Source organism: Parus major, chromosome 26, assembly GCF_001522545.3.
Source record: "Parus major isolate Abel chromosome 26, Parus_major1.1, whole genome shotgun sequence".
Taxonomy (NCBI): Eukaryota; Metazoa; Chordata; class Aves; order Passeriformes; family Paridae; genus Parus; species Parus major.
The window spans coordinates 2,725,224-2,744,176 of NC_031795.1; the positions used below are offsets into that span (position 1 = coordinate 2,725,224).

An 18,953-nucleotide genomic window follows, 5' to 3' on the forward strand; every position below is an offset into this window, starting at 1 on the left:
CGCCGCGCGCACGCGCCTCCCGCCCCCGAACTACACGTCCCACAGTGCCCCGCGGCTGCGCGTGCGTGGCGACGCCCGGCGCTCGGGCCATTTAAATGTGTGTGAGGGAGCCCCTGAAATGGCCGCGCAGGTCGCCGCGGTGCCGCGGGCCCCGGAGGAGCCGCCGCCACCCTCAGCGGATCGGCCCGCCCGGCCCCGCGGGCCTCGCCGCCGGCGGGCGGCAGCCGGTGAACCGCCGGCCGCTAAGCGGGCCCGGCCGAGCCAGCCGATGCTGGCGGGGCCCGGCCCAGCTGAGCCGCTGCCCCCGCCCGCCCTCCCCGCTGCTGCAGGACTGTTCACGTTCTCCCCGCTCAGCCTCCCGCCGCCCGGGGAGCGCCGACACCACCACCGGCACCACGCCGAGCCCACTGGCCACAAGGCGAGGCGCGGCAGCCCCGCGGACGGCGCGGCGGGGCGGCCCAGCCAGCGAGGTGAGCGGCGGGGGGCGCGAGGGGCGCGGGGCCGGCGGGTGCCCCCGGCGGGCTCGGCCGGGCGGCAGCAGCGCCGCGCCGGGAGCCCCGGGAGCACCTGTGGAGGGCAGCGGGCGGCGGTAGTGCAGCGGGCTCGGCGGCCCTGGTCCGGCAGTGTCGTAGCGGGCACGGCGGTGCTGGCCCGGGGACGGAGCGCGGGGTGGGTGCGCTGCTGCTGCTGTCAGAATCGCCTTCATCGTAGGTTCAGCGTGCAAGTGCTGTGGGAATGAAGGTTTCTGCCCTCTGTGTTTGCGTTAACGTGTGAGGAGCTGCTGGTTTGCTTTTTTTTGTTTTTTATTATTATTATTTCTTATTTTTAACTGTTGATTTTTATAAGTGTCCTGAGAAGGGATCTCGTGATTCCACGCAAATATTTCCAAGGCGGGTGTGAGAGGATGGTGCCAGATTCTTTTCAGGGATGCCCAGCATCAGGACAAGGCAGAATAACTATAAACTAAAGCACAAGAAGTTCCTCCTCAACATAAGGAAGAATTTCTTTCAATGAAGGGTGGCAGAGCACTGGAACAGGTGCCCAGGGAGGTCCTTGGAGATATTCTAAACCTGTGTCACCTGCTCCAGGTGACCCTGCCTTGCCAGTGGGGTTTCACTAGATGATCCTAGAGGTCCCTTCCAATCCGAATTATTCTGTGTTTTCTTTCATTGAAATGCCAAAATATCTCTGGATTTTGGTGTGTGCTGTGTGTGGTTTTGTTTATTTTTTTTTAACAGTACAGAGTGATTGTTTTGGTTCTGCTCAGAGATTTGTTATAGTAAAAATCTTCTTGGAGAGAGCAACATAGATAAAAAATAACTGCAAAAGCTGCTGTAATTAAAAATATAATGTGGTGAATTATATTTGAGGAGTGTATGGGCAGGTTTTGTGCCAACGAAACCAAAGATGCACTTGCTTACAGAAATCAAGTGGCTGTAGAGTAAACTCTAGATAGGACTGTCTTAAGAACAGACAGAACTATTACTGGGAGAGACTTTTCTCCACTGGTTAATGCTTCCATACCGCTGTGCTTGAATAATGATTATAAAATCTCCTCATTGTAAACCTCTGTGGTTTTAACAGTGTTTATCAAGCAAAAGTTTGGAGCAGTATAACTTTGTAGAATGGAGTGTCACTGTGTCAGTTCTAACCCAGAATTAAATTAGGCCTCTTAATGAAAGCTTAAACAGTGTGGAAATGAGTATCAGAATTCCAGATTTGCAAGGGAATGCTGTTTGCTCATCTGAGCACTGCCTGCCTGCAGCTGTAGGGGTAGTGCCTTTAGGGATGGGGCTGTATTTCTTTTCCTGAATATCAGTTTTTATTTTGATCTATAATCTAATTAAATTACCTATTACACTAACTATACTATGCTTATATGTGGCCCCAGGTGACAGTGACCACCCCCACTGTTTTTGCTGTTTAATAGTGGTTCTGGTTCTCTTGTGGGATGTCTGATCATTTTAGAGTAGCTGAGTTATTGGCATTGCTGTCACTATACCTCACTACTGAGCCCACAGTTTATTTACCTGTTCACAGCTTTTTTGTGTTTGAGGTGCTGGAGGCTTTCTGTTTATTTAAAGAAATAATTAAAACAATATTTCTTTCAAGATTGCGAGGCATTATTATGCCATATATGTTTAGCTTCACTGAATACAGCAGTTACTCACTGTAATAGTGGGACTCTGCTGTGTTCAGTGTATCCAGCAGCAGCCAGGGCAGCTTTTATCCAGAAAACAGACAAGTGTTCACTGGAAGCTCCCAAATGCAAGGATTCCTCTGTCTGTCTGTATGTTTTTAGCATATGGCAGGAAGATACTTTGAATTAAAATGTGTGAGGTTTTAAAATTATACCTAGAATCAGAAATGCTTAAAATAAGAGACCTTTAACAACCAAATGTTCTTAGAAACGTGCATAGGAAAGTATTTCCAACACCTCAGTGGGGCATGAAATTTTTTTTAGTTACAGCTTGGGATCTCTGGTCTCACCAGGACAAATACCTGGTGTGTGAATTGCACATTCAGTCGGCGAGTACAACAGTGTCTGTGCTTGAGAGCCCAGTGACTGAGCAAGCCATGCACCCCTCACATCTGAGTCTTGCAGAAAACCTCATTCCAAGAACCGTTTCTGTTGACTTCCTGGAACAAGAGATACCACCCTGCTTTTCCTGGTTTCCCTGAAATAGAAAGATCAGGGCCTTTACTGTTTGCAAGGGCTGCAGCGGCACAGTGAAAACTTGAATTTCAGGTCCTAAGACTATTGTACAAAGTGAGGATTAAGCAATCAGCTCTTTTTTTGCTTCATGAGTAACTCTGTCCCTTCCTCCAGGCTGTTATGAAGGTCAACCCTCTCCAGTAAGGAGCTCCAAGACCAAACCAGTAATGATCCAGTTAAACACTGGTTATGCTAAAGAACCTGGAGTTGCCTGTGTTTATCACTACACCTTTCCTCATAAAACAGTGTAACATGTATTTTTTTCTTTAACTTAAGTGCTCTAAGAGAATAAAGAGGGAATACCAGTGTGCAGCCAAAGAAAGGAAATTATATTAGGACAAAGCCCTGTGCTGAGGGGAAATGGTAAAACTTTAGTTACTGCATCTTTGGTCAGGTGTTGCCTTCAGCTGTAGGTTGTGCTCATTCCGATGGCTATCTTGCTAACACATCTCCAGGAGATTTATGGGCATTGTTGGATGAAATGGTTCTTTGATTCAAGCACGTTAAAATCTTGTCTTGGCAATCTGAGTTTTTAACAGCTGGAGCATCAGTTTTTCTAATTACCTTTGTCCCTTGCTAAACATTATTTAAATTAGTTTTTATTCTAGAAATAAGAACTTAAACTATTCCATTTTGCCTGACAGAACTACTCCTTTACATTTTATCTCTCAGCATTTTGGAGGTTGATTAACCTCAAAAAAAAGTGGAACAACTAAAACAGGCTCTTAATTTCTTTCTCTCAACTGAATTGTTAACTATAAGACTGAATCTGTTGATGTGATGATTTGGGTCCTTTAATTTTAAAAGATCAGCAAGCTAAGATTTACTTAAGTGTTTTTACCTCTAAATGTAAGTAAAGCTTGTAGCTCTTCAGTGCTACTCTGTTTGCTTCTGTATCACCTGTCTAAAAGCAGGGAAGTGTTCTGTAATGAAAGTCTTAATGTTTAAATGTTACACATGCTTGTTTATCCTTTTTCCCTGTATAGCACTACCTTAAATGTCAGAAGTTATTAATGTATTTAATTATAGATGTTCTGAAATACAGACTCCTTTTAAAGATATTCTAATAAATCTGTTTAAGTTGAAGTATTTCTAAATATTAAGCTAGAATTTTGGAAGTTTTCCTTAACTCAAGCCTTTATTTGTATAACTATAGATAGCCTGACTTTTGACTGAATTTTACAACCAAAAATGCTTTTGTTAATCTTAAAAGTGTTTTAAGATTGGTCAGTCTCCCTGGGAGTAGATCTCTTCAGCAAGTGAGAGGCCTGAATTCTTTTGGGGTGAATATGCTGCAACTGCAGAACTCTAATCTTCTTTTTATTGTTGTTAGCAGAAACTCCAGATGAAAATGGCAAAACCCAGCGAGCTGACAGTCTTATTATGAAGAAAATAAAGAAAAAAAAGAAAAAGAAACACCGGGAAGATGTAAGGGGAAAACGTCTGAAGATGTACAACAAAGAGGTGCAGACTGTGTGTGCTGGGCTCACTCGCATTGACAAGGAGACTCTGTCTCAAGGACAGTGTGACAACCTGGAAATGAACAAGGAATCCTTCAGGTACCTGAAGGATGAGCAACTGTGCAGGCTGAACTTGGGCATGCAGGAATACCGGATACCCCAGGGAGTACAAACCCCCTTTGTGACACACCAGGAGCACTCTGTCCGCAGCAGCTTCCTGAAGACTGGCACTAAATTCAGTAACTTCATTCACGAGGAGCATCAGTCCAATGGAGGTGCCCTGGTCCTGCACGCTTACATGGATGAACTCTCATTTTTGTCTCCAGTGGAGATGGAGAGATTTGCAGAAGAGTTTCTTGCATTGTCATTCAGTGAAAATGATAAAAATGCAGCATACTATGCTTTAGCCATAGTGCACGGAGCAGCTGCCTATTTACCAGACTTCCTGGATTACTTTGCTTTTAACTTTCCAAATACTCCAGTGAAAATGGAAATTTTGGGCAAGAAGGACATTGAAACAACAACAATTTCAAATTTTCACTCTCAGGTAAGAGCTATTCAAAAGCATAAATGTTGCACAATACCTAGATTTGATTAATCTCAGTAACCCAGAGCAGATATGCTTTAAAATAGGCAAGTCACAAATTTATTTTCTAATGAAGATGAAGAAAAGTAATGTTAGGGCTACACTACTGTGCTGTCTATTCCTGCATCTGTGTAAAGCTTTTCTGTGCTCCCAGGTAGCTAGTGAATCACTCCTCAGACACTGCTGCCTGTGACCTGAGGAAAGATCTGCACTGAGCATATTTTTCTTCTAAACTTGGGAAAACACTGAGATTGTTCAAAACAACAGCCAAGTCTTTGTCAGGAGTTGCATGGACTGCAAATGCTAGTGCTGCTTTTCAAGTCAGTAGAGCTGGGGTTTGTTTTCAGGGTCTTGGAGTTTGGGGGTTTTTTGCAATAATGTTACTTTTCATGTTTCAGTATATCTGTTTCACAAGGTTTTTATTATCTTAGTTCCCTTAATGCCTTATGCTGCTTAAACTTTCTAACTTGAAGGTTGTTAGAGGATCTTTTATATTGCCTTGGAAAAGGAGTTTCATTTTATTTACTCCCTTTGTTTCTGTGTTATGCTGAAACTAAATTCTGAAACTGTATCTCCGTGTAACTTAAATGGATGCAACAGTAAAAACTGAGCTAATTTTAAGATTCCTATATGAAAATCTCTGGCATTTTAGTCTTGTGATCAAACTCAGAAGTATCTATGAGTATACCACAAGCTTACAGCTTAGATAAATTTCTTTTTGATGGAATAAAGCTTCTTTCTGTTTAGTCTGAGAATGGATCCAAACAGTTGATTACCTTTAAGGTCTTTAGTTGAGACATTAATTACATTTACTGGTTCACTGGCTGGGAGAATAAATCTGAAAGTGTAGTGGTGTTCAGTTCAGTAGGATAAGAACGCAGCATTAACAATAGACTTTGGAGTGTCAGTGCTTGTTGATGGGCTATTTGGGTCTCTGCAGGGTTTACCAAATGCTTATAAGCAAGATATGCATTGGAAAAACAATTACTCCTTTACAGAAAATTACTGCTTGGTTGCTGTGGAGTCTCTGAATAGCATTAAATGAATAATTCTGACACTTGGCTTTTTGTTTGACAGTGATTTTCTGCTGCAGGACTTACTTCAACCAGCTTCTGTTTCTTGATTTAAGTAATTAGTTATGCTGTGTCTGGGTGCAGAGTACCCCAAAAAGTCTCTGAACCACTGCTGTGGGCAATAGCACTTCTGCACAGCACACACCTGTGTGCTGCAGATGTGTCCACAGATCAGGCTTTAAAGTCTTCTGCATTAGGGATTTATCTGTATTCTTTGGTGTCCTGATTGCATTCTGGCTTGAGTATATGTGATGACCCCTGAAATGGCTAAACAAAGCCTCTGGAATGTTTAACAATTGAATTTTTTCTCAGTGAATGTCCTGTGAACACAAATACTGGCACTATAAATACACGTGAGGAATGGGTGGTAATAAATAAGAGGCTTTGCTGGGTTATAGTCTGCTGGTACTTCAATTAATTCTATTTTAAGTACTGTCTAAACTTGATTGAGTCATGACATAAGGTTCAGTTGGTCTAAACCACTTCTCTAAACCCAGCTCCAGCATGACCTGGTTAATCCTCTCTGACTGAAGTGTGTTTCTGTGCACTTCTCCCTGAGCAAACAGAGCAGGGGAGCTGTCATAGGCAGCGGAGCAGGGCTCTCCAGAGAATACAGGTGATGGAAAAGCTGAAGGAAACATTGGAATTGCTAGTGGGTTCACCCAAGTTTCACAGGCTGGCTTGTCTTGGAATGGAGAAGTCTGCAATGCCCTGCTTGAGGGCCTGGGTGATGAACCTGGCTGTTGGGCTGGTGTTCCTTGGCAGATCTGGTGAGGGATGAACAGATTGGCCAAGCTTCACTTTTCACTCTTCTGTACAAGAGCTGTACAGTGCAGAAGCACTTCATAGTTGTGCATTTGCAGATTAAACATGTTGCACTATTGTATGCTGTAACACTGATTATTTATAATTAAGTTGCCTCTGTTCTAGGTTTGTTCTCTATGCATGAGTTTGCTGCACAGACCTGTGCCGAGGGGGTCTGGAGCATTAGGGAGTCTTGCATCCTGAAGATTCAGTGTCAAGAAATCTAAATTTGTTCTGTAAACTGCAAGTTAATGTGATCTTTGGCTTGCTGTTTTGTGTTTTTAGTGAAACTGAATTGCAGTATTCAACATATGGACTTTAATCTAAATGACTTGCTAAATCTAGTGATAATTAACTGCTTTGCAAGGTGAATTCCTTTGTTCTCAGGGCAGTGATTTTATAGCAAAACACTCCAATATATATTTGTTACATAAGTGTTTGGTTTCAGTATCTTAAAATAATTCAGCTTTAATGTCCTGTGGATTCTCTGCTTGCATTGGCACTCATGGGTTCTAACACTGAAGTACTGCAGCTCACCTTTAGTGTGGAGTTGTGCACTTGGGCTGAGAGCTTTCAAGACTCAAATCACTGAGCAGTAAGCTTTCCTCACATAAGGGCACACTAATTTGGAAACTCTTTGTGGTGCAGCTGGAATGAACTCTTATTTTCCTTATCACTTGTTTCAGTACAATTGCTTCCACTCAGTGAATGAGAATATGTTTAGAGTTAAAAAAACACTTCTTTTTTTCCCAACTGATCAATTCTCTGCCTGATGAATTCTCTCTGTGATCCAAAGAACAGTTAGGCTGTCACAGAGGGTGTGTGGGGGTTCTGGGAAGAGGCCAGGAAAGAGAACTGGGGAAGTAGGTTTTGCATAAGTTGCTGTTTCTTCTGGGAAGAAGGTGGGAGAAGCAGGTGATAACTGGGTAAGTTTTCTTACTCCTGCTGCTCAGAACAGTTTACTCTGTCCCTGACAACTTTGGTTCATTAACCACATCACAGCTTGTTTGTCTACCCCATGTGAACTTCTCTGATTCTGGAAGGGTAATTTCTTTTTTTAGCAGTAGCTACTAAAGTATTAAGTGGAAAAATTGTGCATCTGATCTGCAAACTTTATTTGGTTTGTCACTAAAGCCATACAAACAATGCCCAGTGATCCTGCATGATGTCAGATTTTAGTCAAACATGTCACCCTTGCTGCGCATGGCATGTCCTTCAGCAGGAATCAGCCTTCTGCTCTTGCTTTCTTCCTTGTAGCCAAGTGTTTGTGTGGTTGGTTTTATAGCTGACTTGGTATACTGAAATACTGTTGCTGTCAACTGATTCATGCTTTTCTTGCAACTGGAGAGAAACTTCTGAGACTTAATTTCATTTGTCTCCAGTTGATGCCTCATCTGTGTGTCCTCTTCTCACCCTGTGCTGCTCACTTAACCAGTGGTGAGGCTGGGGTGGCTCAGGAGCATGCAAATAAACACCAGCTCTGTGGCTCTGACAGGAAACACTGCCTCAGCCTGCTTCTGTTCTCACCCAGGTGTGGGAAACACTGATAGGCACAAGGTGCAGCTGAGAGAAAATGTCTCCATGAGCACTCAAGAGCTAATTTTAAACGTGCCCATCTCACTCTCAGTGTGGGGGGTACGCATGGCAGCGATGGCTGGGTGGCATTTGAAAGGGCACAGGCTGCCTGAGTGGTCTTACTGGCCCATTGTCTTTTTGCAACAGTAAAAACAGTAGCAGTGACTGCTTGTGATCCACTGCTGCTTTTAAAGCAGCACAGGGAACAAATTATAGCGAGGGAGGTGCTGTGGTAATAAGTTACTGACTTCTGGCAGCCGTATGAACTGGAGTGACCCCAGCTAAGTTCCTAAACAAGAGCTGAACTTTAAACAAAAATAAAAAACACCGAGAGAGATCCTAGTGGACATAACAAAGTGACTTCAGCTATTTCATCATCTCAGCTTTCTTCCTGCAATGAGGGGTGCAGGCAGGTGGCTGTGGAGTGAATAGAGCTCAGAGTGGATCTGGAGCACCTGGTGAATGCAAGGCCGAAGAGTTTGCAGTACAGCCAGGAGGGTGCTTGCTCATGGGACACTAAAACCACCCAGCTGTAAAGTGAGAGCAAGGTGCCTGTTCTTTCAGATGTTCATTACATCATATTCTTGAGACTACTGGCCTAACTGGTGGTGTTGGTGTTTGCTGCTCAGAAGCAATTAACAATGAGAGAGAAGCAGTTTTAAAAAAAATGAGGAGGTTTTTTCTGGCATATTAAACTAGCAGGCTACATCCCCTGTGATTGAGGTACTTGAGATGAATAGTATAGCCTGCTGGGGATTGCTGTGGGTTGGTGCATGTTTTCAGTGTAAATATGTCCTAGGTTTAATCCTCAAGTCTGTCATATTCCTTTAATTTCTATTAAAAACTAACAAAGCATTGAAATCCAATGTTTCCCTAAAGTATTTCTATTCTTTCCTGTGTAATTCCTGAATTCTTGTCTATTTTTTCATTGTTCCAGTGCATTAAAAATAAATAGTTAAAACTTCTCATTTTTCATTTCCGTTGAAAACATTACAAGGAGAAACTGCTTATGGAATTCTAATTTATTTTAACTCATGCCAACACCTGTGAAATACCAGTGGCTCTCATCAGGTGGTTTCAGTAGCACAGAACTCATCTGGAAAGAGTCCGTCTCCACTTACATAAACGGTGCCAGGCAGTTAAGCTTCACTGGAGAAGGACCAGGGCCCTTGAGTCCTCAGTTTGTCTGTAGGTGCACAGAACTAAAATATTGCTGAGGTGTTCCAGTGCTCCTGCTCTGAACTGCATTCAGCAAATAGAGTGAGCTAAACTCCTGCAATTAAGAAGTGAAATATCTATGGTTTCTGCTGTAGGATAAAATTGCAGCAGTAATTCTATTCTTCCTTTATTAGTCTCTCCTAATTTACCTTTAACAACTCCATGGACTAGTTTAATGACATCTGGTTTGCTGGGTAAACATGCAAAACTGAAACTAAAAGTTAAGCTGCTCCACCCACATATCTATAAGTGGAGTTAAAAAGTGCATCACACGGTGTGAACATGACTGTTAAACTGAAGATTTACCAGTGTCTGTACTGTCCCACCACTCAGTCATGGAGAACAGCTGGAGGTTTTTTAGAGCACTGAAGGCTGGGGCTCAGACACAATTGAGTGTGCAAAACAGACTTGTGCTGTATAGAGCTTGTGCTCTATAGTGTCATTTAGCTGTGGTATCTACACAGAACCTTCTCTGTGGCCAGTGGCATCTTCCAGCTGCAGTCCATAGGATGAGGCTACACTGGAGTTTGCCCATGGCTCTCCTGTGGGAACAGGAAATTGGCAAGAAAAGTTTCCAGATGCCCTGGAAGGTGGGACAGTGTGTTCTAGAGGATGTCCACGAGCTTGAGATTGAAGCGTTTCTGGCCCCAGCGCTGACAGTAGGTTTTGCTGCAAATGGTTATCCTAAAATTCTTCTCAGTGAGCACTGGCTTTCTAGCTAAACCTCTCATTTCCTCTGCTTTTTGCCCAGTATTCTGTGTATAATATAATAGCACCACCAGAACCACTGCAGGAAGGACACTGAGGTTTTTCACTGCAGTCCCAGGGGGAGGACCTCAGGGACAGGGCTGAAATGAGGAATGTGCATGTCCCAGGAACATCCGCTTTGAAACGTAGAAGCAACAGTCCAGCTGCACAAACTAGTGGAGAGTTGAAGCTTGCTGGAGAAAGACTGAGTCACAATGAAACCTTGTGTGGTTGTTTTCTCAAGTCAGCCTGGAAGCGTTGAATTGTTCCTGAATTAGTCAAATATTCACTTGCTGTTATTCAAACTTCAGAAGGATTTCCTGTCAGGAGTACAAGCAGGAGTCCCTTCTTTCCCTTCTGTTCTAAACAGTCCCTGTGTGTATTCCTAAAGGCACAGCTGCTGAAACAGGTGTAGATGAGTCAAAGATTGATCCCAGCTGTGTTAGATTAGTTAGTTTTAATCTCCTGTGAGAGAACTAAAGCTGTGGTGGTGTTATGTCTCCTTTCTGGCCTTCAGGTCAATCGGACGTACTGCTGTGGCACCTACAGAGCAGGACCCATGCGCCAGATCAGCCTGGTGGGAGCAGTGGATGAAGAAGTTGGGGACTACTTCCCAGAATTCCTAGATATGTTGGAAGAATCTCCATTTCTTAGAGTAAGCAGTAACATGTGATCAGAGCACTGTAGATATTTAAGCAATTGTTAGATTTCCAAGTAATTAGAAACTGTAAGGTATTTTCTTTATTGGTGTGCTTATTTGGGCTACTGAGGTTCATTCTTTCCTGTGTCCAAAGGCAAGGAATGAGGTGGCTAATTAAAAAAAAAAAATAAAGTTTGTTATATATATATATATATGCACTTCTAGTTCCCTAAAAACTATGCTTGACAAAACTAGCTTGGAATATCTTTTTCTTCTCAAACTTACTTAGTTTCTATGCAATTCTTCTGACAGCAGATATGAACCAGTTTTACCAAAGGCATCATTTAATTTTTCTACCTTACCCAGTGTTTTGTGTTATGTGTGTTTTGTGGGTTGTTCTGTTCCTATTTTCTTTTAGATGACTTTGCCCTGGGGGACTCTTTCCAGTCTGAGACTTCAGTGCAGGTCCCAGAGTGATGATGGACCCATCATGTGGGTGAGGCCGGGAGAGCAGATGATCCCCACAGCTGATATGCCAAAATCACCCTTCAAACGGCGCCGGTACAGTTTGGGTTTCCTTTTGTACTTGAGGAAAAACATTGCAGTTAAGTCTGTGTCAGATTTGAGAACAAAAGTAAAGTGATTGATGTGCAACTGGCTTTTCAGAGGACTAATTCAGATTTAAGTTTCACTTTCACTTTGTTTCAAATTGGCTCAGCAGACAAAGTAAATGTTACCTGTGATGGGTATTCTATTTCACAACTTCTTTCAGTACTTCTCACATATCCTAGATCAGTGCTTTAAGATTAGAACCTCCTTTTATTATCCTTCAGGAGGCTTAATTAGTCTTATTTCTGTGGGAAGGACCAATTTGGTGGTAAGAGCAGGTGGAATGCTGTAAAACAGCAGAGATCCTTCTACTGCTTATGCTGCATCAGAGTGCAGTCAGTGCTAAAGCACTTGTAACACTGCCTGCCTGCTCAGGAATTATTGTGTGTGCTTGCTTTCTGTCCCTGAAAGAGTGCTCTAAGACAAATTTCAGGAAATTTGGGAGCATATTTTAATTGTCCTTTCAAGAATTTTTGGATGTACTCCCAAATACCTGAAGCTCAGGTTCTGTAGGATAGCTCTATTTCACATACCAATACATTCTTGGAGGAAGTCTTTCAGCACAAGTGAACACAAAAATTATGTGACTTGATTTGTTTTGTGAAGTTTGATCTCATAAGCTGAATTGTACTTTGCTTCTTTTGTTTTAATCTTTCACCAAATAAACACCTAGAAAAAAATCAAGGAAATGCTTTGTTCCTTGGAATCCTGCAGCACCCACCATTTCAAGATTATTTCAGTACAAATGTTAATTTTTGAGCAACAGGGACATTTTTAGTGTGTTTTTATCCCATTGCAGGTCCATGAACGAGATCAAGAACCTGCAGTACCTACCTCGGACCAGCGAGCCCCGTGAGGTCCTGTTTGAGGACAGGACCAGAGCTCACGCTGACCATGTGGGGCAGGGCTTTGACTGGCAGAGCACAGCTGCTGTTGGGGTGCTCAAGGCTGTGCAGTTTGGGGAATGGTAAGTGCTGCTGGAATGCAGCTATTCTTTAAAAAAAAAAAAAATTCCTTGCAAAACAAACCTAATCAGAAACAGTTTAAACCCTATAATGAGACAATCACTGGAATCATCTGCCTAGGGAGGTGGTGGACTCATTGGATGTGTTTAAAAATAAAGCCAGGATGTGGCACTCAGTGCTGTGGTTTAGTTGATGAGGTGTTAGGCCATAGGTTGGATGAGATAATCTTAAAGGTCTTTTCCAACCCAGTTCATTGTGTGATTCTGTGATTCAAAAGCTGTATAGAGCTGAAAACCTCAAGCTGCGCACCTCCTATTTTTCCATCTAGAGGCAGTAAAAAATTTGTAGCAGCAGCTTGCAGAATATTTTAGTGATGTACAAAAGCCTTAAACTTGGACCATCATCCTTGATTATTCTTTTCCTGAGCGTGTATGTTAATTCTAGCTTTTGTAACTGCAGTCTGAGAGTTCAGTGCAATTCACAGCTGTGGTGCTTTCTCAGGTTATGCACCCAGGATATTGCTGTTGACCTTGCAGAGAAACTGGATTTGCATTATTTTAATAGCTATAAATTACAGTAGAAATTGGATAGCATCATTAGCGATATCATTAGACTAAAAGATGAAAAGATGCCAGTATTTCGTATACTCTGCTGTTGAATAAAACTACTCACAGGTTCAACTTCAGTGTTACTTTATAATTTTACATTTTTCCCTTAATGCAGAATTATTCTGTCCAATTTTAGAATGGAAGAATTGAGGCAAATTGTGGTTCCTGGAACACAGAGAACTTTCATAGTGGCAGTTTGAACCTGGTTCACAGGCTTTTCAGTATATTGCCCATGCAAACATCACTTCTCTTGTGAATGGAGCAAGAGTGGAGAAAGAAGAGAAATCTATGAATTATCCCTGTTTTACAAAATAATACACTATTGAGAAGTGTTGAGACTTTGTGCACTGAAGCAGGTCATTGGTTCAATGAAGCTTTCTGCTGGGAAGAGCTGTAATGTTCTGTAACTCAAATACTTTAAAAATTCGTGGAATTTTCATTTTTTTCTAGGAGTGACCAGCCTCGTATAACCAAAGATGTGGTTTGTTTTCATGCTGAAGACTTCACTGATGTTGTGCAGAGACTTCAGCTGGATCTGCATGAACCTCCAGTGTCACAGGTATCAAATCTGCCCTCATGACAACTCATTCCTGATGTTTTGGAAGGAGTTTCTGGCAGATCCCAGCTTCTCCCTAAAGTCAGCCCTAAAGTCATCCCATCAGTTCCCATAATTCTCTCAGTTCAGGATAAAATAGCTTAGTTAGAAGGGATCTTTTTCTTTTCCTTTCCCCTGAGCTGGGGTTCATGCTGTGGATCCCAGGGTGTGCTGTAGAAAGAATCTGTTGATTGAGCCATGTGTGCCTGTTCCTGATTTTTCTAATGTCTGATGTCTTAGGCTATGGAAACATCTAAACTCAGTCCTGTCAGCCCAAACAACACAGCCCATTTTTGTAGTTTTTAGCTATAACTATAGAAACCTCTTCATTCTCCTCTAAAGATGTGCATATCTGAGAAACTGTATTTTAAAAGTCTAGTTCTCATTTGAATTTGAAGTTTTACCCATGAAACAGAAACATTCTGATTTGGACATGAATTAACTTGAAAACACAAAGATGCTGAATTGTTTGAAGAGTTTATCACTAACTTTCCCATCTCTTCTTCTCCCAGTGTGTTCAATGGGTGGACGAAGCCAAACTAAACCAAATGAGACGGGAAGGCATTCGCTATGCTAGGATTCAGTTGTGTGACAATGACATCTACTTCATCCCTAGAAATGTCATTCATCAGTTCAAAACAGTGTCAGCAGTCTGCAGCTTAGCCTGGCACATCAGACTCAAACAGTATCACCCCGTGGGGGAGACTTCTCCAAAAGCAGAAAGCAATTCAAGCCTGAGCAGTGATGTTCCTGGAAACACAGAGGCAGAAGGTGAACCCCAAGGTGTGAGTGTAAAGATAGAGTCTGAAGAACCAGGTATAGAAATTCAGCTTACCCCAGGGGTGCTCTCCTCCTCTGTTTCTTCAATATCAGGACTTGTGCAACCAGATCAGGTGGCCCAGCCCCTTCCAGGTTTTAAAACAGAGTCTGATCAGCAACACAATCCACAGGATCATGCAGGCTCTTCTGTGTGATATGTATATATTCAAACATTTTTTAAACAACTTTTTAAAATTTTGATGTGAAGTTATAGTTTTATAACTGGCTTATGTTTTATTGGAGAAATCTTGCCTATAATTCTATAAAGAAAGGTGACATTCCAAAATGTCAAGCATATCTTTTTTACACAGATTATGCAAAATTCAAGTTGTATTTTAACCCCTTAGTACAACCTGTAACAGTGGTCTACCACTTCTTTCTGTTTAAGTGAAGAGATGTTGAATATCTTCTCAAAGTCAGATTGAAATTCCTCCAGGAACATGAAATGATTGAACTCGCCATTGGTCACTGTTATTTCCCTACTTTTACTTTATCTCTAATCTTCACCAGAAAGTGATGCTTTTGTAGAAGACTTGCAAAGTGACTTCCCCATCTCATTTTAATTGCTTAAAAAAGTAAAAAAAAAAAAAAAAAAAAAAAAAAAAAAAAGAAAAAGAAAAAAATAGAGAAAGCACAGCACTTTTGATGATTTGTGGAATTTTTGGTATGTCTGTTCTTGACATGTTGGTTTATATACAAGCTATAGAAATTGATGTTTCTTACAGTTCCTACAAGGGTGACCTGTAAAAAGAACTGAAGCAAGTGTCTGATTCCTGTTGAAATGCAATGACTTACTGACCTAACACTTCTCACAGCACTGCTTATGTTGTTTGGTGTGAGGGTTTTTGCTTCCAAAATACATCTTCCCTGAACGTGATAAATGGTAGTGTCAAAATTAGAGAACCTCTTGGTAGTCTTGTGGAGGAAACTGCTATCTTTGAGCACTTTAAGGCTTTAAAATACTTAACCAACTTGGCAGCTTGTTTGATCGGGTCGTAACGTGTCCAATGGATTGGACTTTCCCTTGTACTGATGCACTTAATATAATAATCATTGAGCTGATACCTGACTTCCTAGAATAAGGACAGCCTTACTGTGTAAGTTCTGTATTAGTATTTCACAATAAAAAGTATTTTGGCGTTGGACTGCTTTTTCCACGTGTAGTTCCTGGGTGCCCAGTTACTGTGGAAAAATCAGCAGCACATGCTCAATGTGTAGAGTGTCAGCTATTAACAGTTTTTAAACGATCTTTCAATGTTTCTGGATGTAAATGTGTAATCTGTATTTGACTTTCACTCACCCCATTTATTACTGCCCTTTCCAGTCATCAAAAGGAAAAGTCCCTTTTCCCTCTCCCTCCCCCCTCCCCACATTTAGAGTACAAGTTGGGGTTTGGTGCAACCTTAGCTATCTCCAGATAACTTTATTTGTTCTAATCCTCACTGGAATAGGAAAGATTTGAAACACTATGTTAGACTAGACAAAAGCAAAGATGCTGTGTTAGTTCTGGATGCATCTTTTTAATATCAATTATTACTCTTCTCTTTATAAGGGTCTCTAAAATATGTTACTCTATTATAAATCTTACTTTGTGCAATATTGTTTGTGTAGGCTTTTATATACATATTAGCACCTCAGTGTAGAGGTCACTATTTTAAACTGATAGAGAAATAATCCTCAGAAGATACTGCAGTGATTAGTTAGAACCTGTATTACTCCTTATGTGTATGTATGTATTGTCTTCGGTACAAAAATGAGGACTAGGAAATATTTCAATTTAAAACTAATTTACAGATTGAAGTGGTAGTGACTCATTTAGTAATCTGTGTAAATAAGGTGTTAGAATGGAAAGCTTTTATGATGAGAAGTAATGTGATTCATGCAGGGGTGTAATTTAATCTTAGCAGAAATTCTAGATGACTCAGTGCGGCTCAGAAACGAGCTGTCAGTTCTCTGGTGGGTTTTTTCCACTTTTTATGTTGAGAGGAATTTCATAGCTTTAAGGGTTGTGCAAAGTAAAATTCCTCACAGGCAATAGTGGTTTCAGTTCATCCTTCACATTCAAAGATTCCCCAGGGGTGTTCTTTCCTTTTGACCAAGTCTGCGAGTCTTCCACGTGCCTGTTCTGCGCCTCTCCCGTGCTGCTCCCTGGCCCAGCCAGGGTGGCCCTTCCCTGGCAGCCAGCACTGATCACTCAGGAACTGTCACACCTGCAGGGGCCAAGCGAGCCTGCAGAGGCAGCATAAACAGTGAGAGCCCCCATGCACCAACATGTCTGTTTCTTGGGAAAATTGGAATGGAATGAAGAGAGAATACATTTGGAAGTCCTTTGTAAATTCTAATAGCATGTGTTCAAATGGATGAAGGAAGACTAGGGTGGTTTGTGCTACTTTCCAAGCTGTAGCTTTAGTGAAATCAGTGACAACAGCCTGAAATTCCTGGAAAATGCTCTGACTTCCTCTTGCATGGAGGTACATGACCAATAGCATCATGCTCTCTGTGCTCTGCTCAGTTACCAACTTAAAATCTAATGTCAGATTTAAATGCACATAAATAAAGGTATCTTCGAATGACCTGAATGTTGCTGATGCTATCCTATTTTGAAAGACTGAGGGAGAGAGGAACAAGCTGTTTGAGAATCTCTTACTAAATCCATGCTCAGCTTTGCTGTGCTTTAACCAAACTGGCAGGCTTTCAAATTCCATCTCAACTCTGGATGTAAAGTGTGAGAGGAATTGCTTGGGAAGCTGCTCATTCTCCAGCCATTGCTTCATTTGCCTGGAACAAAGCCTTGGTGGGACAAACACAAATGTTTTCCAGCCCAAGACCTGTAGAACCCTGATTTTTCATGAGCTAGAGCAGTTTAGAGAGGAAGTAATGAGTTCAGGCCACTTAGTGTTTGAGCAGAACAAACCCAGTAAATATTCCTGAATATCTCCTGTTCTGCTATTTGAATTTCTCCAAGATTTCATAAAGCGGGCTCCTTAATGAGCTGATCAAGCCATCAAATGTGCCAGAGTTTGTTCTAAGGCTGAGGAAGTTGGGGCTGTTCAGTGTGGACACCTCAGGGCCCCTTCCACACTCTGCAGGGACTACAGGGAAGCTGGAGAGGGGCTGTTCATCAGCAACTGAGTGACAGGACAAGAGGCAATGGGTACAAATCAAAAGAGGAGGAATTTCAGAGATAAGGAAAAAATTTGACGGGTGGTGAGGATCTGGTTGCCCAGGGAGGTTGTGGATACCCTAACCCTGGAAGTTTTCAAAACCAGGTTGAGCAGACTGGCCCAGTGGGTGGTGTCCCTGCACATGGCAGGGAGTTGGGAGATTGGACTGCGTGATTTTTAAGGTCCATTCCAACACCTTAACGTTTTGTTATTGTCAGTGGAAAGCAGATACAGAACAGTTCCTAAATTTGAAGGCTGCTGGTCAGTTCTGCAAATCCTCAATGCTCCATTTATGAGGATCTGCTCTGTGATGTGTGTCAGGTAGAAAATACTCCAGCTTTGTGCTGGAGACAGCTGTCACTGCCCAAGTGCTCTGTCTGTGAAACAGAACTGAGGCTTAGACTTGACTTTAAATCAAGTGCTGATGACTAAAACATCCCAGGGATAAAGGCAAGTGGCTCAGCTGTGCTGGAAATGGACCAGTAAATGCAGTGTAAAGCTGAAATACTGGCTGGCTTTTGTTTCCTCTCTCCTCTAGACATGCTCCAGGTCGCTTGGTGCAGGTATCTGCTACGTTCTCTTCCAGGAAGGGGGAGCACCACGACGTGTTCCCAGGGGATTCATAAGGGACACTTTTCACAGAGGCTCTGCTGTGCGTTCCTGCACGTTACAGTTCAGCTCCCCTGGACAAGGCAAATTGGCAGAGCTTTCCCCAAGTTCTTATCGGGCGTGACCGCCCCGGTTAGGGGCGTGAATCAGCTGAGGGATGAACTGTGCAGTTCCCGAGGAGTGTTGAGCCTGGGCAGCCTTGAGCTGGCTGAGGGGAGCGGGGGAATCGTTTCCTCTCCCCCAGAGCCCGTTCTGTCCCTTCCTGTGGGCTCTGAGCAGTGCCCAGGGCACCCCGAGCATTCAGACAAACACCCGCTTTCTGATTTCTCTGTACAACATGTAAAGATACCGACTCCTGTATTGCTGTTTCGTGATTTAATTTGATTTGATTGGCAGCTACGATTATTTTTTCTGTGGTTTTAATTTATCTAAGGTCTCTGCCTCCAGAGGACGTGTACAATTGCCTGGACGACTGTTTGCTTTGTGCGGCCTTAGTGTATTTATTGACATTCGCGCGTGTGCGGGGGCGGCCCCGCGCCCCCCCCGCGCTGTCGGTAGCTGACTGTACACGAGTGTCAAACTGTTAAGCTATTTCTTTGTAAAATAGTCCTACGGAATGCATAGAATTTTTTTCCTGTAAAGTATTTTTTTAATAAACAAAAGTCTGATTTTGTCCTTTACCCGCCTGGGCGCTTCTTTCTTCTGCGGGTTGGGGGGGGGGGGGGGGGGGCGCTCGGCACTCGGCTAGCGCTGCCTGGGCGGTGG

At 42.6% G+C, this 18,953-nt stretch overlaps 1 protein-coding gene across 3 annotated transcripts; it reads left to right on the forward strand.

Annotated features, from left to right (window-relative positions):
- The first annotated feature begins 253 nt into the window (after positions 1 to 253).
- RSBN1 (round spermatid basic protein 1) lies at positions 254 to 18,868 on the forward strand. 3 transcript variants are annotated; one of them, XM_015650733.3, is made up of 7 exons: positions 254 to 470; positions 4,050 to 4,723; positions 10,697 to 10,834; positions 11,238 to 11,380; positions 12,228 to 12,395; positions 13,452 to 13,560; positions 14,109 to 18,868. In XM_015650733.3, exons 1-7 carry the CDS (start codon positions 269 to 271, stop codon positions 14,568 to 14,570), a joined length of 1,896 nt encoding a protein of 631 aa, XP_015506219.1. In that variant the 5' UTR covers positions 254 to 268; the 3' UTR covers positions 14,571 to 18,868. The 3 variants fall into 3 exon arrangements, with proteins under 3 accessions (XP_015506219.1, XP_015506218.2, XP_033375766.1); XM_015650732.3 differs by having other exon boundaries at positions 4,053 to 4,723; XM_033519875.1 differs by lacking the exon at positions 254 to 470 and adding an exon at positions 750 to 770 and having other exon boundaries at positions 4,053 to 4,723.
- Positions 18,869 to 18,953: the final 85 nt, after the last annotated feature.

Coding starts and splice junctions, on each gene's coding strand:
- RSBN1 (XM_015650733.3), top strand. CDS start 269: ATGCTGGCGGGGCCCGGCCCAGCTGAGCCGCTGCCCCCGCCCGCCCTC. Junction 471..4,049: donor GGGGCGGCCCAGCCAGCGAG/GTGAGCGGCGGG, acceptor TATTGTTGTTAG/CAGAAACTCCAGATGAAAAT. Junction 10,835..11,237: donor AAGAATCTCCATTTCTTAGA/GTAAGCAGTAAC, acceptor ATTTTCTTTTAG/ATGACTTTGCCCTGGGGGAC.